Source organism: Microtus ochrogaster, unplaced genomic scaffold, assembly GCF_000317375.1.
Source record: "Microtus ochrogaster isolate Prairie Vole_2 unplaced genomic scaffold, MicOch1.0 UNK4, whole genome shotgun sequence".
In the NCBI taxonomy this organism is placed as follows: domain Eukaryota; kingdom Metazoa; phylum Chordata; class Mammalia; order Rodentia; family Cricetidae; genus Microtus; species Microtus ochrogaster.
Window position 1 is genome coordinate 8066308 of NW_004949102.1, and position 25585 is coordinate 8091892.

The 25585-nt window shown below is 36.1% G+C and overlaps 1 protein-coding gene across 2 annotated transcripts in view; it reads left to right on the plus strand.

Moving 5' to 3' along the window:
* The window catches only part of Mkln1 (muskelin 1), a 121235-nt gene that overhangs the window by 20089 nt on the left and 75561 nt on the right, over nt 1–25585 (plus strand). For both annotated transcript variants that reach the window (XM_005365794.3, XM_026788555.1), the window contains 3 exons: nt 11770–11839; nt 21925–22067; nt 23333–23421. In XM_005365794.3, coding sequence (XP_005365851.1) covers nt 11770–11839; nt 21925–22067; nt 23333–23421 — 302 coding nt within the window. The remainder of the gene's footprint in view (nt 1–11769; nt 11840–21924; nt 22068–23332; nt 23422–25585) is intronic.

Here is a 25585-nt window from a genome sequence, read left to right on the forward strand (position 1 = left end):
GATTTGCATTTCCCTGATCGCTAAGGAGGTTGAGCATGATCTTAAGTGTCTTTTGGCCATTTGAACTTCTTCTGTTGAAAATTCTCTGTTCAGGTCAGTGAACACTTGATACTCTTGCAGAGAGTTTTATTCCTAGCACCCACATGACTCACAATCATCTACAACTTCAGTCTCAGGGGTTCTGGTGCCCTCTTCTGGCCCACACAAATGGCATTCACACACAGATATATACCTGCACACACCGATTTTTTTTTTTAAGGTGTGTGGAGTGGGGGTGGGGAGAATACTGTTTAACCATAAAAAGGATGAAATCCTATCATTGCAGCAGCATGACTGAAACTGGAAAGCGTTATGTTAAGTAAAATAAATTAGGTACAGAAACAAATATTGCAGAAGCTAAAGACATTAATCACATAGTAGTAGATGGTGGTATAGCAATTAGTAGAGGCTAGGAAGAAAACACAGAGGGTAGGATAATCAGTACCCAGGAGTAGTTACTGTAGTTCTCTTCTGTTACAAAATTGGGGAACTAACCCAAAGCAATTAACTGTATATTTCAAAATAACTGGAGAGGAAGAATTGGGTTCCCAGGATCATATGCATGATAGTATTTGAGGGGACAGAAGGGCTGAGTACTCTGGTGATCATTATACATTGTATTTGTATATGGACTTGATTTATAAAGTTGTGCTCACATAAGTCAGTATAAATACTATATGTTAAATAAAAAAATGGAAACTCTGGAGCTGGAAAGATGACTCAGTGCAGTGGTTAAGAAGAGTACTTGCTGTTCTCAGAGGACTGTGTCCATTTCCAGCACTCATGTCTGATGATGCACAGTTGCCTATAGCTCCATTTGCAGAGGATCTAATGTCTTTGGTCTCTTGGGCACTTACACACACACATACACACACGCACACTCTAATCCCCTCCACTCCCCCGCCACACAAAAAAAAAAAAAGCCTCTAAGCCTCTAGAGGTCTATGTTTTTTTCTTTTTTTCTTTTTTTAAGGTAGCCAGACTCCGCTTCATTCTTTTCTCTAGTTCTCTCAATTTCGATTTGATTTTTACTATAATTTTTGTTTTACTTATTATTATTGTCATATTCATGCTTTCACTTCTTTTCTCTCCTAGTTTCTTAAGGTAGAAGCTTAGGTGATTCATTTTAAAATTTTTCTGATTTGCTAATGTATATTTAACACTTGTAAGGTTTTTCTCCCCATTTTATCTATTTCAAAATATCTCTGTGTTTATCCCGAGATTTCTTTGATTTGCGTATTATTTGGAACTGTGTTGTTTATGCCAAATAATTTAAGATTTTGTAGTTATCTTCTATGAATGATTCTAATTTAATTCCACTGAGATCTGTGAACATGCTGTGTATAAGGTTCTGTTCTTTTGTTACTAAAATGTATTTTCCCGCCTTAGTGAGTGTTCTTGTGCGAGCTTGGGGAGAATGCACTTTGTTGGTGGTGAGGTGTTCTGGAGATGTCAGATCCAGTTGATTGATGTTGCTTTTCAGTTCAGTGGTATTCTGAATTTTTGCCTGCTGAATCTGTCAATTGCTGAAAAGAAGGAGGTTGATATTTCCAATTATAATAGTGCTTCTTGCAGTTCTGACAGTTTTTCCCTCGAGTATTTTGACACTTTGTTTGGTGCAGTCACATTAAGGATTCTTATGTCTTCTTGAAGAATTGACACATTTTCATTAATGCCCCTCTATCCCTGATGATTTCCCCTCTACTTAAGTAAGCCTGATATCAATACGGCTATTTCACCTTCTGCTTAAAACATGATGCACCTTTATCTGTTTCATTATATTCATCCATGTTATTTATGTGGGTTTTTTTTTTTATAAATGATGTATTTGAGCAGTTTTTTTCTCACCCATTCCAGCATTCTCTTTTAGTTGTTTTAGTTAAATCATTCACATATAAATTGATTACTGATACAATTGGGTTCATATCTACCATATTTGCAACTTTTTTCTATTCATGCATGTGTTTCTTGCATCTTTTCTTTCTCTGTCTCTGATTTGAAATTAGCCTCCAATGTGACTTTACTTTCTTTTGCATATTAATTATATTCATTTAAATTTTTAGTTCTTGTGTTAATAGAAGAGTATATTTTGGCTTACAGTTCTAGAGGGTTAGAGTCCATAGCAGCTGGCACAGCATGGAAATAGGTGGCAGGAACAGGAAGGTGAAAGTGCACATCTTGAACTGTAAGCATGAATCAGAGGCAACAACTAGAAGTAGGCAAAGTATCTTACTCTTCTCCAGCAAGGCTACACCACCTAAACCTCCCCAAATAGTCCCAGCAACTGGGACCAAGTGTTGAAATGCCTGCAACTCTGAGGGCATTTCTCATTTAGACCATCACTGTGCTTATACTAGAGTTTGCAAAGTTTGTGACTAATCTAACTCCTGCTTTAAATAATACTGCTTATGAGTGGTATAAATAACTGATTTTCAGAATATATTTTATTTCTCTCTTGTATGATTATATCAGAGTGTCATAGATTGGGTGGTTTGTAATAGATAGAAATTTATTGGATTACAGTTCTAGAAACTGACCCATCTAAGATTCAGTAGCCAACACCTGACAAAAAGGTCTTCTGTCTGAAACATCTCATGGCAGAAGGGCAGAGAGAGGGAGGCAGGTAACAAAAGGACACTCTACTTTATCCTTTCTAAATGAGCCCAATCTTGATATACAAAATGTGCAATGAGATTAAGTCAGGTGTCTGTTTTTATGACTACCCATCTCTGGACGTTTTTAAAAAATAAAAAAAATCTTTTTATTCTTTGACAATTTCATTTATGTATGCATTTATCTTATCCTTCCCAACCCCTCAGCATGCCAACATGCTCCCAATGTTTCCTTCCTATCTTCATGCTTTCTCCTTTTGTTTAAACCCACTGAGTCTAGTTAGTGCTACAACTAGAATACAGACTGACTTTGTTGTCTTGATCCTGTGCATTTGATCATAATTACAGTGAGAGCAGCACTCATGCTGTTCATGCCCAGAAGATTATGTTTCTTTCTATCATCTCTTCACTGTGTTGCTGGAGCTTAGGAGAACCAAATTGATATGGATGTTCTACTTAGGGTTGAGTACTTAATAGCCACTTTTTAAAAAATACTTTGACCTAGTTATGAGTCTTTGCATTAAATTGCTGCTCACTGTAAAAGCAACTTCTCTCATCAGGGTTGAGAGCAGCACTCATCTGTGGGCATAAACAAATATCTAGAAGGCAATTTGATTGCTTATCCATTAGTAGAACAACAGTAATGGGTTGCACCCCAGGGCCTATGACTTCCAGAATTATAGACTTTTGACCAGACATGGGTTCCCTTCTATGGAACAGGCCTTAGATCCAACCAGAAAGTGATTGGTTACCCCCATGATCTTCATGCCACTATTGCCTGGTAAGTCAGTATTGTAGCGTGCAGGATATTCACTGTTGTGTAATATCATTGATGACTTGACTCTCCTACCTGCCTGCATGGCACCTTCCAGCATTATGAAAATTAGGCCATCTGTGAGGAAGTTTTCAGGTCAATTCCAGTTTGATTTCTGTATGTCCTGCAATTAGAATGTATTGTGTCTTCAGCACAAGGGTATTTAAAATCTAGTTCTTGTAGGCAGTCAAGAGCAGTGGCAGTAGACTGTATTGTGTTGGTGGAGGTATCACCTATAAGACCTTTATGAATAACTCATAAGGAACTATCCCACTCATGGCACTAAGATTTTCATTTAATAACACATGTTGTCTGGGGAAAGATTACCCACCCGTGCAGGGAACCTGTGTTCAAATCCCTTTATAGTTACTTTAAGGGGAGGATATTTAATACATTCTTAGTTTTAGTTAAGCCCGTTTCTTCCTCATCCATCCACTATGTCCATTGCACTTAGACCTTTAACTTTTGATCATTCACTCTACTTTCAAATAACCTATCAAAAGATTGGTCCTCTTTCCCCATTTAATAATTGACATAGTTTCTTTACTTGCCTGTGGAGTTTTTGATGAGAAGTGTAATGTAGCTTTATTATTGTTTCCCTGTAGATGAGTTCTCTCCATTCTCTGACATTTTTTCATAACTTCTCTGTGTTCTTGGTTTTCTGCTATTGGAATATGATATGCATATGTGCTAGTTTTTATCAGTTTGCACAAACCTAGGACACCCCCCCCCCCGCCCTGAGAAGAGGGAACCCCAGTTGAGAAATTGCTTCCATCTGATTGATCTAGGGACATGTCTATCAGGTATTTTCTTGATAAATGATTAATTGCCACAACAGGCAAGTGATCCTGGGTTGTATGAAAAAGCAAAGTAGCTTTGCAAGTGATGGAGAACAAGTCAGTATGTGGATATCCTCCATGGTTTGTAACTGGAAGTTTCTCTCCCATTCAGCAGTTCCTGAATAATCACTCAAGAGGATTAATATTAATTACAAACTGTTTGGCTTATTAGTTCAGGCTTATTATTAACTAGCTTTTATAACTGAAATTAACCCGTTTCAATTAGGTTATATTTTACCACGAGGCTTGTTACCTCACATCTTGCTTCTCCAGCAGCTGCTGGTATCTCTTAGACTCTGCCTTTTTTTTCTTCCTCTCTTTGCCTAGATTTCCCGCTTAGCTATTTTCTGCCCTGCCATAGGCCAAAGCAACTTCTTTTTAAATCATTGGTAATAAAACATATTCACAACATACTGAGGAACATCCCGCATCAATGGTTCTTGCTCTCTGTCCCCGCTTGAGTTCTTGATCTGACTTTTCTTAAAGTTGAACTATGTCATCCTTCTGTCCACCTCCCCCCCCACCATTTGTTTTTAGTTATGATGCTTATCACAGCGTTAACAAAATCTAACCAGTATAACCTAGATTTAGATTCTTTTTCTTTCCATTGGTTTTGTCTCATCTTCCTGGATTAGTGGTTTGATGTCTGTTATGACTTCTGAAATTTCTCTGTCACTGTATTGCCTTAAATATTTCTACTCTTCCTGTTCCTGTCTTTTATTGCAGCTATTCATAAGTCATAGCCCTTTGATGTCTTACCACCTTTGGACACCTTCACTCCTTTTTCTTCTTTTCAGTTTGGGGTTTTTTATTAGGAGATTTTCAAGCTCAGATTCTTTCTTTAATGCTACCCACCTATCCTATTTATTATTTACCTATTCCTTTAGAACTCTTAAGTAACTATAACTATAATTATTTAAAAACATTTCTTATCTGATAATTATAAAATCTGTATTACCTTAATCTGATTCTAATATGCTGTGTATTCAAACTTAAAAGTTTTTTAGGGCTTTTCCTCCCCTCTACTCCCTTATTTTTCTCTCTTCTTTTCTCTCCTCTCATCTTCCCTCCTTCCAGTCATGATCTCCTTGTGCAGCCCAGGCTGGCCCCAAGTTTGTAATCTTCCAGTGTTGGCCTCTTCTTAAATATTAGGAGTACAGGTGTATGTTTGGTACTCAGTTCAGTACTAGCATGCTTTCTAATTGCGTGTTCATTGGTAACGTTCAGTCCAGTTCCTTTTCTAAAACAGGCCATCCTAAGGAGTTAACAAAGAACCTCTACAATTTTTTCCCACCTGATAGCTAATTTTAAGTGATCAACTTAACTTCCAGCTAATATTTGAGATATTCAACAAGAATATCTAGCATCCACCTTTTCCTTTCCACCTCCCATTTCCTTTTTTCTTTTCTTTTTTCATTTTGTATTTTTTTTTAATTTAGCTAGAACTATGCTGCCTGCATTTGTTTGTTTTAAAACAGAGTCTCTTTCCTCTCTTTGTAGCTTTGGCTATCCTGGAACTTGTAGATCATGCTGGCCTAGAATTCACAGAGGGTTGGCCTGCCTCTTCCTCCCAAGTGCTAGGTAGAATTAAAGGCCTGTGACACCAAGATACAATCCTGTCTAAAATTTTTTGTTTATTTTTGTTTTTCAAGATAGGGTTTCTCTGTGTTGCTTTGGAGCCTGTCCTGGAACTAGCTCTTGTAGACCAGGCTGTCCTCAAACTCACAGAGATCCACCTGCCTCTGCCTCTCTAGTGCTGGGATTAAAGGTGTGCTTTCTACATTTTTGCAGTGTACATTTGCATTCTGTTATGCCAAATCCTCATGGTTGGTTTAGTTCTGTTTCTTATAAATGTCTTGATATTTTTATTTGAATGCTCAAGGACATTAAAAGAAACAACAACAAAGACAAGCAGAGCATGGTTTGTGCATTCCTTTATTCCTTTATTCCCTGGGCTTGGGAGGCAGAGGCAGGTGGATTTCTTATTTTTAGGGTAGCCTGGTCTACATTGTGATTTCCATGGCAGCCAGAGCTACAAACAAATAAACCAAAAACCTGCATTTCTTGGTATGTTTCTCTAGCATGCTGTTTATTCTCTTACTGTGGATTGAAGATTAATTTAGAAAGATTTGCTTGAAGCATGACTTGACCTATTTACTGCTTTGCTTTTTTGCATATCGTTGATTATTTTCATTTACTTTCTAACATGCTTTTTCTGGACTTTTTGTTTTGTTTGTTTGAGACGGGGTTTCTCTCTGTAAGAGCTCTGGAACTTGCTTTGTAAACTAGACTGACTGGAAACTCACAGAGATTGTTCTGTCCCTGCTTCCTAAATGCTGGGATTAAAGGCATGCACCACCATCACCTGACTTTTCTGGCCCTTTTTTTTTTTTTTGAAGGGATACTTTTGGGGATACATTTTTATAATTTAGTTTTGTTTGCTTTTTTTCTTCTAAAAATAAAACCAAGAAACAAGTTTTCTCCCTTATTTGGGACCCTTATTTTACTGGCTGTTTCTGATGTCTAGCCATACCCTTTGTTCCAATTTTTACTTCCTTTTTAAAATTTATTTTTTATTTTGTGTATATGGGTGTTTTGCCTGCATGTATGTTGGTGCACTACTGTTGTGTAGTGCTTGTGGAGGCTGGAAGAGGATTGGAGTTTAGATATGGTCATGAGCTGCTTATGTGGGTGGAATTGGCCCAGGTCCTTGAGAGAAGCCTGCTGTTGATGGTTGAGCAACCCCTCCAGCCCCAGGTTTGCTGCCGTTTTCTTAATTTCTTTTAGGTTATTTCAAAATACTGAGGAACATTTTTCATCTTTGATTTGCTTGATTGCTCTGAAGTTTTTATTATGTTAGAATATTATTTTTCCTCCAGTATAGAAATTTCTGGTAGGCTTTCCTTCATTCTTTGTTTTTTCCTGGTAGAAAAGGAAGAACTGGAGGAGGAAGGGATGGGTAAGTGTAGCTTTGAGCTCTGGCATTCAAGGCCCTGCCTTTAAGACACAAGGTATTTTTACAGACTGTCACTTTTACTTTTATGGAGATAGTACAACATTTTCCCCCTTCCCCTTTCTTTGTCTTTCTGTGTTTTCTGAAGAGGACTCTATTAGTATCTACAGTTATGTGATTTGAAGGCTGTGTCACTCAGACCTCTGCCCACTGAGTTCTCATTCTGTTTGCTTTGCAGAGCCCCTTTCCCCTGTTCCCTGCATGTCCTTTTCTGGGTCTGTCTTTCACAGAGTTAGAGACTATTAGACACCCAGGATCAGCATGTGAATATGGTCCAGTTCCCTTGGAAATTTCCTGTGTTTATCTACATCTTGGAGCCCGTGAAGGACATTTTCTGACTTTATCCAGTTCTCAGATTGTTTGCTGTTGCCAGGATTTGATTTTATTCATTCCTTTGTAAAGAATAGACTTTTCTTTTCTTTTTACATAAGTAGCTTTTTCTAATTAATGTAATTAGCATTTTTCCAGAGGAGTGTGTATATGTTAAGTTTTAAACTCCATTTGAGAACTCTAATTTTTTTTTTAACATTTGCTACAGGCAGTTATTTCTGTCCCGCCAGCCTGCTCCCAAATACATGCACGGAGACTTCTTATTAATTATGAAAGCTCTGCCGATGGCTTAGACTTGTTTCTAACTAGCTCTTATAACTTAAATGAACCCATTTCTAATCATCTATGTATTGCCACGTGACTTGGGACTTTTACTTTTCTTCTTGCATGTCTGTTCTGTCTCGTCTGCCCTTCTTTTCTTTCCAGAGTGTTTGCCTGTCTGGCTCTCCTGCCTATACCTCCTGCCTAGCTAATGGCCTTTTAGCTTTTATTAAACCACTCAGAGGGTGCCTTGAAAAGACATATCTTCACGGTATACAAAGAGATTATTCCACAACAACTTGCAGCAGTGTACGATTATCTTATTTAGAGCCCTACTTGTATATCTTGTTATCATTAGAATGAGAAGGGGACACTGTGTCCATCATTTCGTCCTCGCCAAATTATCCTTTTCTACTATCATCCCTTTTAAAATTCTAAATTCTGCATATGTGAGAAAATGTGCATATCTGTCTTTGTGAGTATGGTTATTTCACTCCTTGTGTTGAAAATATATTTTGGGGGGTGGCTCATGGCTGTGATCGTAGCAGTTGGAAGGCTTATGTAGAAAAATTCCTAGGAATTAAAGCTCAACCTAGGCTACAGAGCTTGAGTTTTCTGCTTTCAAAACCAGCCAGCTAACAGTCACAGTCCGTATTTGTAGAATTCAGTGTGCTTCAATACAAGTATGCACGGTATAATGCTTAGATCATAGGAATTGCCTTGCCTGGCAGCTCAGACAGCTGTCATTTTTTGTGGTTGGAAACATCCAAATTTCTAATGACTTTCAATATTAAATGTTGTAATCGGTAGTTGTTCTATTCTGCTTTATTGAACATTAGTAGGTATTCTTCCTAACAAACTACATCCGTGTACCTGTTAACTATGCTCTCTCCATCCTTCCTTTCTCCACAGTTCCCATAGGCCCTGGTAACTACTGTCTTCCTCTTTCTTGAGATAAACTTGTTTCCTGTGTGCTGTTGTATAGGATGAAGATGATGCATGCTACCCTGAATGAAAGATGTGACAGCTTCATATATGAATGCTGTTTTCTTATAATACTTGATTTCTTACATGTATAAACAATGTTTGCCCTTTACTTACTACTATGTAGTGAACATTTTTCGATGATTAATTAAAATCCGTTTTTTGTATATAATTTTACTCGGTGTTGTGTAACATAAACATTTCATATTTTACCTAATAATTAAAATCCGTTTTTTGTATATAATTTTACTCAGTGTTGTGTAACATAAACATTTCATATTTTACCTAATCTCAATTGTTAGGCTTCTTACAAATTGCTTTAAATTGTGTTGTGATTATTGTGAATGATTAATACCTTCTAGATAATTTTGTAGGCTAAGTTCTAAGAAGTAGTTAGATTCCATGACTTTAAATCCTTATTAGGTGTATATGTTTAGGCAGATCCATTTTCTGTGTTCAGTTTTTAAATATATACTTTAAAAGAGGATAGTTTATACAAGCCAGATTTTTAGACCCATATTATCATGGCTGTTTTCATCATCTTCATTTTACAACTATGCATATTTTTATTGTTTTTGTTGTAGAGTATGTTAGAATTGTTTCCTGAAAATTAATTTACATACCTACCAGCAAAACAGAGTATCAGTTTGCTAGCTTTAGCTAGCAGTTGATGTTTTAATTCAGAAATATATGTCTTTGATGATATGGCCCCAGTTGTTAAGGGCAGATGTATGTTTTGAATCTCCAGTGTTTGGATTAATACTGGCTTTATGTGTTTGATATTTTGCCTGTTATTATGTGATTTTTTAGATTTAAGTAATTTAAATGTTTAGATTTTTATTTACCCTTTGTATTTTGTTTTGTATTTTTATATTTTGTTTGTTCTCATTGATTTCTTTTTAATTAATTTTGAATATTTGCCTTAATCTTTGGAATATGTAAATGAAAGTAGTTCTTTTTTATGGTCTTCTTTTAAAAATTTCTTCACATGGGGCTAGAGAAATGGCTCAGTGGTTAAAAAGCACTTGTTTATTTTACGGTGGACCTGAGTTCAGTTCTTAGCACCCACATCATGACTAACAACCATCTGTAACTCTAGTTCTGTGAGCACCAGACATGCACATTGTGTGCATGCAAACATGAAGGCAAACACCCAGACACAAGTTTAAAATAAATCTTTAGCTGGGCAGTGGTAACACATGCCTCTAATTACAGCACTCTGGAGGCAGAGGCAGGCGGATCTCTGAATTCAAGGCCAGCCTGGACTACAAGAGCTAGTTCCAGGGCAAGCTCCAAAGCTACAGAGGAACCCTGCCTTGAAAAGCCAAAATAAAAAAAATAAATCTTTTTTTTTTAAAAAGCTATTTACTCATCTACTTGTTATAATAAATCTATCATTTGTGGTAGTAGTTAAATAATTATATAATTCATTCACTCATTTATTAAGCACTCTGTAGATATACAGCTAACATTCTAAAAATATATTTTCATTTTAGAATAATTACAAACTACAGAAAAGCTGCAAAGATTATTTCCCTTAAGCAGTTTCTTCTACTGCTAACTTTAATATTTCCATGGTAAATTTGTCACAGCAAAGATACAAACATTGATATGTTACTATTAACTAAACTTTACATTGTTTTTGGATCTCACTACTTTTCCCAGAAATGTTTCTTACTCATGTAGGGTCGCATTCAAGACACACATTGCCATTTAGTTGCCTTGTTTTCTTTCACTTCTTGATTCATGACAATGTTTCCAGTCTTCCTTTTTTGTTGGTGTTATTTTGTTTGTTTGCTGTTTTCTAAATTTTTAAAAATATGTGTATTTTGTTTTATGTATATGAGTGTTTTGGTCACATGTATGTACTATATGTGTGTCCAGTGCCTGTGGAGGTCAGAAGAGCACCTGAGGTCCCCTGAGCTGGGGTCATGGATGGTTGTAATCCTCTGTGTGTGAGAGCTGACAAACAATTGAATCCTCTGCAAGAACAAGTTCTTTTAATCACTGAGCCATCTCTCCATCCCTGCTTTTTTTTTTTTTTATTTTTTTCCCACTTAACAGTGTTTGGAAGAATCCTAGTCATGTATTTTACTCAAAGTTTTTCTGTTTGAGTTTGTGTGATGTTTTTCTTATAGTTATATTAGGGTTATTTGTAGTGGTATGGACTCTGGGTATTATCTTATACTTCTGTTATAACCGCATACTACCGCCTTTATTTTGTTCCTATTCTTTTCAACCTTCTTTTTTTTTTAATTTTTTAGATTTATTTATTTATTATATATACAACATTCTGGCCAGTAGGCCAGAAGAGGGCACCAGATCTCATTATAGATGGCTGTGAGCCACCATGTGGTTGCTGGGAATTGAACTCAGGACCTCTGGAGGAGCAATCAATGCTCTTAACCTCTGAGCCATTTCTTCAGTCCTCCAACTTCTTTCATACTTCTTGGTTGGCTCCTTCTTGGCCAAGTATTCTTTTCAATGGTTTTTTTTTTTTTTGTCTTTTTTTGTTTTTGTTTTTTAAATCTTGAATTTACTAGAGGCTTTCTGTACTACTTTTTTTTAAAAAAAAAATATTTATTCATTTTATATATGTGAGTGCTCTGTCAACTTTATGCCAGAAGAAGGCAACAGATTTCGCTATAGATGGTTGTGGTTTACCATGTGATTGCTGGAAATTGGACTCAGGACCCCTGGAAGAGGAGCCAGTGCTCTTAACATATGGTTTCTATGCTGTTCTCATTCAAACTGCAAACACTGAATAACTTTGTGCTAGTTTCAATAGTTTGATAATAGTGGGTTATTCCTTTTTTGCCCATTGATTTTCACTTACTATTTTAACTAATTGCTTCTTTTTTCTTTTCTTTATTCCAGGAACATTTTAGTGGATAAACCAAATGACCAGTCTTCCAGATGGTCTTCAGAGAGCAACTATCCTCCCCAGGTAAGATTACATGTAGCATCTGAGACTGCTTAAAAGTCAGAATAGATGGGCACTTGCTCAGTTGGTATCAGTTATCTAGCTAGAACCTGTTGAGGATTTTGTCTTCGGGATTGTGAGCTACATTTTCTTTGTGGTCTATTAAATTTTTATTTTATAGATTAAAACAATGTGGGATTTGATGAGACATTTTTACTTCTTCCTATTGAAAATTTAAATTCTAATTTATTTTTATATATTAATAAGGATGCAAAATTAAGTTTTGTTTTGTTCTTTAAAAAAACTCATGAGGAAAATGTTAGACAAGAACTGACTGGAGTGCTTGTACTTGTCCTGGTCTGTTATGTTATACTCAAATCATTCTGAAAGTATTTAGGAATATTAGTAAGTTCAATAAATAATATTGAACTTTGACTGAGGGCCCTTTGAGAAAAGTCAACATAGTTTGTTACAGTATTGTCCTTTTAGTCTTTTAAAAATTATGTTTCTTGTTTGTTTATGTATGTGTGTGTGGAATGTGAATGTAGAATGTGAGTGCATATGTGCATGTGGAGATGTGATGGTGAATTATGGGAGTCAGGTCTCTCCTTCTAACACCTGAATTTTGCAAGTGCCTTTACTGGCTAAGCCGTGCTGGCTTGGTTTGCTATGTTAAAATAGTCTATGTAGAAGGTGTTATGGCCAGAGCCGTGCTCTTTTTCATTGGTAAGTATTACTATCATTAAAAAGGATCATTCTTTCATTATACACTTTCAGTGTATATGCTTAGGGTGTAATAGGTACATTTATAATGTCTATGTCCTTGAAGGTGTGATAAAGTAGGTGGGTAAACAATGCAGTAGAATTCATGGGAGCCTAGTTTCTGTACTTAATGTACCTTTATGCTTGGAAAGTTTTTACTAGTTATCTGTGTTTTCATGTGCTTTAGCATTTCTCTGTATTTTGAGATGCTGCTTTATTGTTACATGTATACAACAATTTGTTTATTCTTTTTATGTACATGTGGTTTTTCTTTTTCAGTTTGTGTAATTATGAATAAACCTTACATAATAGTCCTCTATGATTAAAGGATAATTCATATTTTCATTTATTTTGGATAAATATTTAAATATATAGTTGTACTTTAAGTCAGGGATACTTTATATGAAATTATAAAAGTTGTTGCTTTACAGCCTTATACAATGTCCTGACACACATTTAAATTTATTAATTATTGTTAGTATGAAGTATTTTTAATTTATAATTCATGGGTGACTAATGATATTAAGCATTCCCCCTCTGCTCACTTATTAGCTGTTCATTTAAGACTTTCTGGGAGATAGTCAGGGAGGGTCCTAGAGACGGAATTCAGGGCCTCACATATGCTAGGCAAGTCTTCTAACACTGAGTCACACCCCTCAGCCTTGTTTAATTTTTTAATAAATTATTTTACCCATTTTTAAAAAACAACATTGCTTCTCTTTGAGTATTGAGCTTTGGAGGTTGCTTATATATCTTGTGCATAAATCCTTTTTTGGGTTTCTTTTTGTGTGTAGCTTGACAGTTAATTTCCTTAACATTGTCTTTTATTTGTTTTTTAACAGTTACTGGTGTATAATACTACTATACTTAAGATATAAACATATCTGTTACCTCTAGAAATTTTCCTTATACCATTTCTAGTCCATCAACCTTGTCTGTTTCTAGGCATCCACTGATTGGTGTCCTCTTTTACTGTCTGTTGCAAGTTTTAGTTTCAATAATTATCATCTTATCCTGTTCTCACTCAGTTTTCTTTCCTTCCTTTCCACCCCCCCCTTTTTTTTTGAGTCTACAGATTGGCATGCCAACGTGTGCCAGCTAAACCAACATAAAACCTGAGAGAACTTGGAAAGGAATTCTAGACACAAAAAACAAAGTTTAGCCACATTGTTTTTCATATAGGCTCTGTTTGCTGGTGGCAAGCAGAGACATGGCTATTTTACAAGGTTTCCTGACTCAGCTTTAGTAGCAAAAAGTGCACAGCCTTTTTAAAAAACGGTTTCCTGGTTTGTGCTGGCAGAATGAATTCTAGCTCTTTTGGGAGGTCCTGCACTTAAATGGGGTCTGTCAGTAGCATGTTACAAATTGTTTAGTGGCGCAACATAGAACCACTAAGTCCCTGGAGCTGGGTGCTGTGTGCAGCTTGCAGAGGTAGTTTTGGACTTGACAGAGCCAAAAGGCAAAGCAGCATTAGTCCTAGGCATGCTGCTTAGCAGTTTAAGAAGCTGTCCTGGTCAGAAAAGGATTTCAGATACACAATAGGACAGATTCAGACATAAAAGACCTCTAAATGAGATACAATGTGTTTAAAAATGTATGTAGGCTTGGGAGAGAGGGGAAAAGAATATAGACAGTTATAAAAAAAGAAGTAAAGTCATTAAAGAGACAGTAAAAGTAATATAAAAGAGTACAAACAGTCTTAGATTAAACGAGTTAAGAAAAGTAAGCCACGAACAGATGGCGTATACACAGAGTCTGGATTATGTATAACTATTATGTTCTCTTTAAATTTTTTGACTGTGAAGGAGCTAAGTCAGAGACATTTCATTATATGGGCTTTTACGGTAAACCAACATATATATTTTAAAGGTATCTTAACTTCAAAATATGGTTCTAAGGATATGTTGTTTTGGAAAAGGAGGCTCTACTTTTGTTTTCACAGAAGATGAAAACCTGTGGATTCCTTCCAGACTAGTGTGCTTTGATGGAGCAAGACTCCACCCTTGAAAGATCACCATGAACACCCCCAGAAATTACTTTGCCCAACAAAAAACAGGAAGCAGTTTGGAGAGAACTACACCCAAATTCTCAAATATTGTTTATAATTTTTTTCTTTTTACATTTAAAGGGGGATATGCTATAGAGATGAATACTTTTCTTTGGTATGGATCTTGGTCTATTGATACAAATTTAAGGTCATTTTTGTTACATGTATATTTCTGTTCTTGATTAAGGTATTATGTTTGTGTAGCTCATTTAAAAATGTAATGTATAATTAATAAATACAGGCTAATAGATAGTCATCTGTAATAGTCAAGTTTTTAGTCAATATTAGTTAGGTTTTCTAGATATATAAAGATATATTTCAGTTAGATAATTTTCAAACCTTTCAAAGACCCATGGAATATGGTATTTTATGTTTTAAGAATTTAAGACTTTTCATGACAATGAGATACACCTGCTCCTGGCAGCACAAATCTAGTTCAAGAGAAAGATAGGCATTAGGAATTTGCTAGCCATTTGGGCAAGAAACTGCTCTTGCTTGGACTGCTTGATGTTGTGCTGTATGAACTGGACATGCAGTACCCACAGAAAAATGACTGCTGAACTTACCTAAAGGTGAGATCGTTCTTTGGGTTCCGGCTTCATGAGGGAGTCTGCCAGACATTCAAGACAAAGAAGAGAGTGACTGACAAACAGCCAATATAGGCAGAACTGACTCTGAAATTTCCTGCTTCATGGAAAAGTCTGATTGATATTATGGGCCTGTAGGCTGAAAATCAGATGCGCCAGTGTTGCAGAAGAACTTTGGGTGACTGGCCAGGCAGCGAGATGTTTCAATTCTAGAGTTTTGCAAGTTGCTTACAATGCATTTCCTGTTAACTTAGGTAATATTATATCCTTCTGGGATCTTTGATGGAGTTGAAGACTAGCAATTTATAGTTACAGTTTTCTTTAGTTAGGATAAAAGGTAAAGTAGATATAAATATTGTAACTATAATTCTTGCTTGATACCTGTTTTGTTATATGTAATTTTACTATGTTAAAATTAAAACCTTCATTTTTATTTAAACAGAAAAGGGGAAATGGTGTGGGAAGTCCTCTTATATATGTGTTATTTTTATTGGTTAATGAATAAAGCTGCTTTTGGCCAGTGGCTTAATATAGAAAAGGCAGGTGGAAAATCTGAACAGAGATGTAGAGAGAGAGTAGTCAGGGAGAAGCCATATAGCCGCCACAGGATACAGATGCCTCCACTGGAGGCCATCAAACCTTTGCTGGTAGGCTACAACTTCATGGTGATGCTGCTACTTCAGTCTCCTGAGTGCTAGAATTACAGACATGAATCAACATACCAGAATGTCATATAAATGACATAATGTGTGTTTTTGTTTGACTTATTTGTCAAAATAATTATTTTAAGATTAATCTTAGAAACACACCTCTGAGGTCAGAAACTGTGATACCTACTGGAATTCGGGTTAACTCAGCTACTTCATCCATAAATTGTCACTACTTATTATCTCCATGACTAAATTTATATACTCCTAACTGAACCAAGACTAGCTAAGGCAGGGAACACCTAACAGCAAACCAAATATTTATTCAGTGTAGGAATTCTAGAAATGCATTCCAAAAGTTAGACACTCACTTGCAGAGATTTCTGGATATCATACCAAAGCCAGAGTCAGAGCCAAAACAAGATTCGGACCCAGGTACTGATCTAAAGTCATCAGATACAGAGCACATAGGATGGAGACTCTGCTAGCACAAGACTGCCTTCTGGGAACTAGAAAAGAAATGTGGGAGATGCCTGATGAGCTCAACAGTCAGGGCAAGTCTACCCCTGGGTAGTGTCTATTTTTGTAGTTTGTAGAGTTTGATGACTTGAAAAATCTTTGTTTTTCTACATGGGGTTTCTCTTTGTAGTCTTGGCTGTCTTGGAACTCACTCTGTAGACCAGGTTGGCCTGAAACTCACAGAGATCCACCTGCCTCTACCTCCCTGGTGCTGGGAATAAAGGCGTGTACCACTACTACCTGGCTACCTTGAACAGTCTTTTAACAGAGGAAAGTGATACCTCAACCATGCTGCCGCCTAGTCCTTCCCCTAAATTGTAGACAGTACCATTGAAAAATGAAAGGTAACCTTCAATCAGCAGTAACAACTAAGTTTCTAATTTAAGTTTCAACTCAAAAACAATAGGTAACACAAAAAAAACCAATATAATTTGCACCTTCCCAAGTTACAATCCCAGCATAATGGCTACCAGTGAGAAAGAATAGCCTAATCTGAAAAGATAAAGCTCACTTCATGTTCTACAATGATGATCTACCTGCCAAGACATGCCTGTTGGTACAGTAGCCGCAGAAATGTCATGGAGTGAACCTTAGAAAGAAAGATTCCTGATTGGATTTAAGGCCTGCTCCACAAGTAGGGCATCATCATCAAGAACAGGAACCTTTGGTTAGATAGGGTACAGACCCTAGGAGAGAATCTATTACTACTACTCTGCTAATGGACATAGTATTAAGTTGACTCCCGATGACTTGTTATACCCATAAATTAGTACATCTGTCAACTCTTATCAGAGAAGATGCTTTTTGTACTCAACAGTGATAAACCCGAGATCCACAATGGTCATGGTGCAGAGAGAAGAGATTGAGACATTCATATAGCAACCCCTTCTTCCAAGCCTTAGGAATCATTTGGGAAGAGGGGACAGGAAGATTGTAAGAGCCAGAGTCAGTAGATGACTAAACAGAAGCAGAATTTTCTGAACACAGCAGGGAAGTTGCACATGTGAATTCACAGTGGTTAGAACAGCTTCAAAAGACCTGTGTAGGCTAGGCAAGCCCAGTTATAACATGGAGAGGAGAGATGGGCATTAAGTCTCACCTCTGACTAAGGAGCTGTTGGTAGTTGAAAGCTGCTGCTAGGAGAGGAACAGTTATTTTTCTTTAAGGTATGGACCTTGGTAGGTGGACCATCCTCTAGTAAAGGCCACATCCTAGAGTATATATGCAGCATAAACTGTACTTGATGAGTTTTGAAGAAGAGGATACAAGTTGGGTGGGTAAGGATGGATCTGGGAGAAGTAGGGGTATGTAGCTATAAAATGCGTTGTACAAAATTCTCAGAAAACTAATAAAAATGAGAAAACCTGAAAACACAAAAGAGAGATTTATCCAACAACCTGAAAACACAAAAGAGAGATTTATCCAACAAGGAGACATTACAGTTTTAAACATTGATACATGTGCTGAGTGCAAGTGCACTCGTTTTCATAAGACTTTGCTAGGTTCAAAGACACAGTTTGACTCCATGTTTGTTTTGTTTTTCAAGACAGGGTTTTTCTGTGAGCTCTGGTTGTCCTGGAACTCACTCTGTAGACCAGGCTGGCCTTGAACTAACAGAGATTGGCCTGTCTCTGCCTCCAGAGTGCTGGGATTAAAGGTGTATGACACCACTGCCTGGCCTCTCTGTCAATTTTGAGTTCATGTCAAAAAGTAAATTGAAGCATCTGGATCATAATTAAAAGGACTTAACAAATATTAACAGAACATTCTCTCTTAAAACTGCAGAATACAAATTCTTCTCAGCAGTCCATGGAACTTTGTGTAAAATTTTATATTAGAAAATAGAAGAAATCTGAACAGTTATGGAGAATAGAAATAATTTTTTGTATTCTATCTGATGACAATGAAAAATTACAAAACAACAGTTAAAATGACTGTAGAACATATACAACTTATAGAGGTCTAACAACATGCTATCAAAAAGAAATAAAACTATTTTAAAAATGGAGTGAGCCGAGTGGTGGCGGTACATGCTTTTAATCCCAGCACCCCGGAACCAGAGGCAGGCAGATCTGTGAGTTTGAGGGTAGCTTGGTCTACAGAGCGAGTTCCAGGATATGCTCCAAAGCTACACAGAGAAAGAAACCCTGTTTCAAAACAAACAAACAAATCAAGTGAAAATGAAGCACAATGTACCAAAGTCTATGGAATAGAATGAAAGTAGTCCTAAGAAAGAATATTGGAACTCTTAGTGCCTACATTAAGAAATTAGAAAGACCTCATAATTTAATGCTACATCTTAGGGTTGGAGAAATAAGAACAAATTAACTGCTCCCTCCCCCCCTCTCGATCTTAGCTAGCATTTCTGTTGCTGTGACAAAACACCATGACCAAAAAGCAAGTTGGGGAGGAAAAGGTTTATTATTAGCCTTACACTTCTAGATCCTAGTCCATTATTGGAGGAAGTCAGAGAAGCAACTCAAACATGGTAGGAACCTAGAGACAGGGCCTGATGCAGAAGTCGCAGAGTTGTGCTGCTGGCTGGCTTGCTCTCCATGGCTTGCCCACTCTGCTTTCTGGCTGGGACTGCCCTCCCAGGAATGGCACCACTCACCATGGACTGGGCCCTCCCACATTGATCATCACTAATTGAGAAAATGCCTTAGCTGGATCTCATTGAGGCATTTCCTCAACTGAGGCTTTTTCCATCTCTAATAACTCTAGCTTGTATCAAAACTCCAAAAACACAAAACTCCAAAATCAGTAGATAAAAAGAAATGCTTGAGAATATGGAGACATGGCTTAGGAGCGAAGAGCTCTTGCTGTGCAGGCATGAAGCCCTGAGTTCGGATCTCTGCACTCACTTATGTTCCTATTAATTACAGGTCTGGGGGACCATGGACAAGAGGACCACTATGGTTTGTTGGCTGCTAAGCCTGGTTGAAAAAAAATTGAGCTTCAGGTTTAAGAAGTGATTGGCCTTACCTCGAAGGAGTAAGGTGGAAATTAATAGAGGAGGTCACCTGACATCTTCTAGGCTCTCTATACCACCTCCCCATACACATAAAAATAAACAAAAAGTTAAAGGCAGAGATTAATGAGAAACAAAAAACCAAAAATAGTACAAAAAAAAATCACTGAAACAGAGTTGGTTCTTTGAAAGGATAAACAAGATCTATAAACTCAGATTAAATGACCAAAAAAGGTATCCCAACTTAATAAAATTAGAGATGGGAAAGGAATGCTTTAGGAGTGTATGCTCACTGGCTATGTTGACACACGCTTGTAGCACTGTGAGGGAGGCAGAGGCAGGCCAGCCTGGTCTACATAGTGAGATCCCATCTCAAAACCAACGTACATATGTATGTACGTGTGTGTTCTACTAAATTGGAAAAATCTAAAAAGAATTATACATTTCTATGTTCATCAAAATTGAGCTACCAAAACTGAACTATGATGAAATAATTTAACCACTTCTGTTACAAGCAGTGAGATTAAAGTAGTAATAAAAATAAATCTGACTAGAAAAGTGCGTCCAAGTTGGATTCACTGGTGAGTTTTACCAGACCTCCAAAAAACTAAAAGTAATTCTTCTGAAACTCTTTCATAAAGTAGGAAATGAAGAAACACTACAAAACTCTTTATTAAAGGCAGTATTATATTACTCTGATAACTGCTAACAAAATCATATAAACACACATAATTAGATCAGTTTCCTTAAAGCACTGCAAAATTTCTTAGTAAAGTGCTCACTAACTGAGTATAGATGCTCATAAGAAAGACCATCATGATGATGAGGTTGGCTTTAGTCCAGAGATGCTGGGAGGGTTCCACATACAGAGATCAGTGCATGTAGCATGTTACATGAATGGACTCAAAGACAAAAATCATATGATCGTCTTATCTTTTCCTGATAAAAATCCTGAAGTGGGAGCTGGATAGATAGATGGATCTACTATTAAGAGTATTAACTGCATTTACAGAGGATCTGGGTTCAATTCCCAGATCCATGTGGCAACTCACAGCCTTCTGAAATTTCAGTTAAAGAGAAACTGGGAACAGAAGGAACATGTCTCAGTATTTAAAGGCTGTACAACAAACTTATAGTCAACATTAAACTAAATGGGGCAGAACTCAAAACATTTCCACTAATACCAAAGAATAAACTAAGGGTGTCCATTTTCATTGCTTACTCAATATTAATTCTTAGCTAAACAAGAGAAACAAAAGGCAGACAAATAGGAAAGATTTGAAGATGAAAGATTCTATATATAAGATCCTATAGGCTGTACCAGAAAACTCTTAGTACTGACAAACATTTTGAGCAAAGTGACAGTCTGCAAAATCAGTAGTCTTCTTTTAGACCAGTACACATTGAGGAAAACATTAAGGAAACAGTCCTATTTACAATTCACACCCATGATCTTGAACTAAATCTAACCAAGGATGTGAAAGACCTAGAAGATGAAAAGACACCTGAGCTCATGGACTGGAAGAATTGTGCAAATGGCTATCTTAACAAAAGTAGTCTACAAGATTGAATGAAATCCTAATCAGGAGGCCAACACCATACTCCATGGAAATATAAAGAGCAATCTTAAAATTTATTTGGAAACAAAAAAAAGATCTTCAGATATCCAAATCAATTCTGTCCTCCCCACCCCCAATAAAGAAAGAAAGGAAGGGAGGGAGGGAGGAAGGAAGGAATAAAGGAAGGAAGGAGAGAGAGAGGAAGGGAAAGAAAAAAGCAGAGACATCACCACACCTCATTTCAAGGTATTACAGAGCTAAAACTAAGCATGGTATTAGCACAATCAGAAATATAGATCAGTGGAACAGACTAGAACATCTAGATATAAATCCATGCAGCTACAGCCACCTGTTTCTTGACAAAAATGCTAGAACTAGTCATTGGAGAAAAGATAGACTCTAACAAATGGTGTTAGGAAACTGGCTATCTGCACGAGAAACTTTATGGTATATACACCTGAGAATACCCAGCCAAAGCTAATGTCATAAAGATTTACTCGGGTTTTCGTGGAGTGCTTCAAAGTTTTAATATAAATGACATCTAAATATTTTATTCTAAGAAATAAATTTTGATAAGTTTTGATTAATTTTAAGTGTATAATATATATATAATGTATATAATGAGATTTTGATCTGCCAACTTCATTTCATGGGAGTGGGTGATTGCTAATTTTGTATTGTAATCTCATTTATTTGGTTTTTCTAGTCTGGTTATGTCTTTATATTTATCATTCACTGATTAGAATTTACATTACTTTGGCTTCTTTCAGTCTGTTTTCAACATTCAGAAGAATGTAGCTGGTGGCCTCTGTTGAGTGAAGAATGGTAACAATCATTATAAGGGTGTTATTAATTATTCCTTAGCTTTTAAACAAAGCAAAATAAAATCTTCCAGCCTTTCATCCTAAGATGGAACTTATTATTCTGTTAACTGTCAAAAGTTATAATATTTAAAGTTTGGTATATGTTTTAATCAGAGGATATAGTTTTGTTGTTTCTTCTTTTTTTCTTCCCCAGTACTTGATTCTGAAGCTTGAAAGGCCTGCTATAGTTCAGAATATTACATTTGGAAAGTATGAGAAAACCCATGTCTGCAATTTGAAGAAATTCAAAGTCTTTGGTGGAATGAATGAAGAAAATATGACAGAACTGCTGTCTAGGTAGGCTTGGTTGTGGGGAAGAAAGGACTGTCTTTGAAACACACTGCAGATTTAGTCTACTTTGTTTATAGCTGAACCTGTGTGCCCTTTCCAAGGAAGGAAAGAAAGAACATTTCTCTGGCTTTATTCCTACTGTCTTTGTTAACACTGTGACCTAAACTGATGGTGGTTATTTGTTTCATTTTTTTAAACTACCAGATACTAGCTAAAATTATTAAATAAAGGAAAAAGAATCAAATGTTTCTTTCTTTTTTCCTATTCATAATTTTGATCTCACAATAGTCTTAGAAATGCTTTCTACTCTAATGAAAATCTCTGGGCTCAGTCCCTATCACTTCCATTTGTGGTGGAAGGATAAAACCCATGACTATTGGAAAATACAAACCTTACACAAAATATGAATTGTCTAATCCAAAATAGTAGTCTAAGATTTTACTGTTTGAGATGAAAAAGGAGAAGGTTCAGTAAATGAAAGCAAAACAGAATGTGGCAGCTTGTAACACATTGTTTGCCGTTTGGGAAGAGCTCAGAAAATCGGAGTTCTAAAGCAGCTACATCCCAGCGTGATGAGAAGTCAGACAGCAGTGGAAAGAGAGCCGTGAATATTAGAATGTATTTGTGACATGGCAATCCCATTAAGAAAATACTGAACTAAATACTGGTTGTGTGCTCTATTTTAAGTCATAGAAGTATTTTAGGGAGTAAGTTAGTCTGATGATAAGGGATTTTCCTGTAAACACTTGTATCAGTCTTGGTTAAACTAGAGGTGATCTGGGTTAGTGTTTACTTAGGTTCAAGGAGATGCTATTAAATCAATTTAGCAGACCAAGATTGCCTTTGAAAATTTGTGAATGATAAAAAGATAATTAATAAATTAATTATTTGATAAATTCTAATATTTGGCCTTGTTGAACTTGTTAGATATGAATGGTTTTTAATTCCTTTCCTACTACTTGAAAATTTTTCAGGTTAAATTAATTATACACTAAATTTCCATGCAGCTAGCCCCATTCTTTAGTTAATGTGGACCATTTTTTCATTAGCTTTTGTATAGTTTTGAAAAGCACAACAGTATGCAGTTAGTTTGGATATACACATTTTGACTTATGTTTTCATGTTCTGTTATTTGTTTATATCATATTGTATATGCAGTGTGAACACTGACTTAAAGCTTAACATCTCAGTGTAAGAGCAGAATGTCTTAGTGTGTTTACTAAATTGTGAAATCATATTTGATATAGTTTTTTTCCTCCCCCACCCAACAGTGGCTTGAAGAATGATTATAACAAAGAGACATTTACCTTGAAACATAAAATTGATGAACAGATGTTCCCTTGTCGATTCATTAAAATTGGTAAGGTTTTAGTGTTTTGGAATTAAAACAGTTTTTTAGTGCCTTTCGTTCATAGACTCTACTGTATGAACCAGATTCTCTAGGTCTGTCTGTTGTAGTTTTTTTAATTGGAGTGTTGCTGCACTGGTTAGTTTGTGCATTGGTTTCCACTGCCATTGCTTTATGAATCCATTATTAAATGACAGTAATATAGTGAGGATGTTTTTTCAAAGTGTTTTCTCTTTTGAAAGGGTTCTTACAAGATTTTGTAGGATTGTTGTGATCTGATTGCCTTTTAATCATGCATGGAGGTTTGTCATTTATTCTAGAGTTGTCAGCTGAGCACAAATACTGATGAGTTTTCCAAGGTACTGTAGTGTGATCATTGCTTTGTTCTTGTCTATTTCACCTTTTACATGACATTCTGGTTAAACTTGTCAATCTCATGGTTCAACAATGATAGCAAACTACAGTTCAGAAATACTGTCTTAAGGCATATGCTTATTAACAAGTGTTTTAAGCTTATGAAAGGGCTTGCAATACATCCTTAAGGCTAGGCTTGTTAAATTCTGTGTTCCTCTAGATTTGGTATTTAGAGGGCAGGGATGTTAAGGACTGAGCCTTTGGATTTCTATCTCTACCTCACGCCTTTAGAAGTTTTTTTTATTAAAATTGGAATCAAAGAAATCGTATTTATTATTGAAGAACAATGGTTAATCCTAGAATCCCACATTTTTATTTTTGAAAAAATTTTTTGGTAATAATAGTGTTCAAGAGTAGACTCAAAGGGAATCATGGAGACCCTCAAGACTGTGGTAGTAATTACTGTATTTATTCAAGTCCCAACAAAGCATTGATTTATTTAAGTCCTTTTTAAGTACTTGTGTTACAGTTAAATTTCTTCTGTATACCTGGTTGAACAGTAATATCGGACAGCCAGTCAAGTCTTTCAGATAGACAGCCATGCCATCCTCAAGTGACTATTTTTTTTCTTACTGTCAGCTTTTTAAATTAAATTTCATTTTTACTTTATGCATAAGTTTTGCCTTCATGTATGTGCACCATGTACCATGTGTCTAGTGCATGAGAAGCTCAGAAGAGGGCATCTGATCCTCTTGAACTATAATTATGGATGTTTGTACTGGGAACTAAACCTGGATCCTTTGGAAGAGCAGCAACTGTTCTTAACTGCTGGATCATTTTCCACCCCAAACCCCACCCCTACTGTTCCAGTTAAGACATCTAGTGTAGTATTGATTAGTGGAGAAAATGGTTTCTTGTCTTATTCTGACTTGAACAATAGTATTTAATATTTTCTCAGGATTAATGTTTAAGATGTAAGGTGATTTTTAAAAGTAATTGAACATATTTTTTTCCTTTTGGCTTTTCTTAAGGTGGTAAATTGCATCACTATATCTTTTTTTATCAGATCATCTTGTAGTCTTTGAAGGAAGTTTTTTTTTATAAAGAAGATCTATGAGATATTTTTTATTGTTGCTTCTTTTTGCTATTTATGTATTAAGAATAGTTGATATTGACTTTTTCATATTTGAGATTGAGTGTTTTTTCTTCGGATTTGTTTTTAAGATTATATATTGATAAATAGTTGAAGCTTTAATCTATACTGGGATACAATTTTAAAATATTATCTTCTGGGGACTGGAGAAATGGCTCAGTGGTTAAGAGTACTGACTACTCTTCTAGAGGACCCGGGTTCAATTTCCAGCACCCACATGGTGGCTCACAACTGTCTGAAGATCCAGTTGCAGGGGATCTGACACCTTCACACCAATGCACATAAAATAAAGTTAAATAAACCACAAAAATTTTTAAAATATATATATTATCTGCTGCATGTAGGATCAGTAACGTCTGTTATATTATCTAGTTTGGATTTTATTTATTTAGGAGTAGATGTATGATGGCTTTGAAGTTAATTACAGTTTTTGTTAACTAAAAAAATATAGCTTTAGTCAGATTTGTTTTTTTAATATCATGAACCATCTTTTAGAAATTAAACACTAGTTTCTAAATGCATGTTTTTGTTGTTGCTCTTTTGAGTCAGAGTTTCACTGTGTAGCCTAGAAACTCTTGTTCCTCCTGCCATAGCCTCCTGAAGACTGAAAATGCAGGTATGGGGGGTGTGTGCAGAGATTTTGATGAATAAATCCATATAGACTTAAAC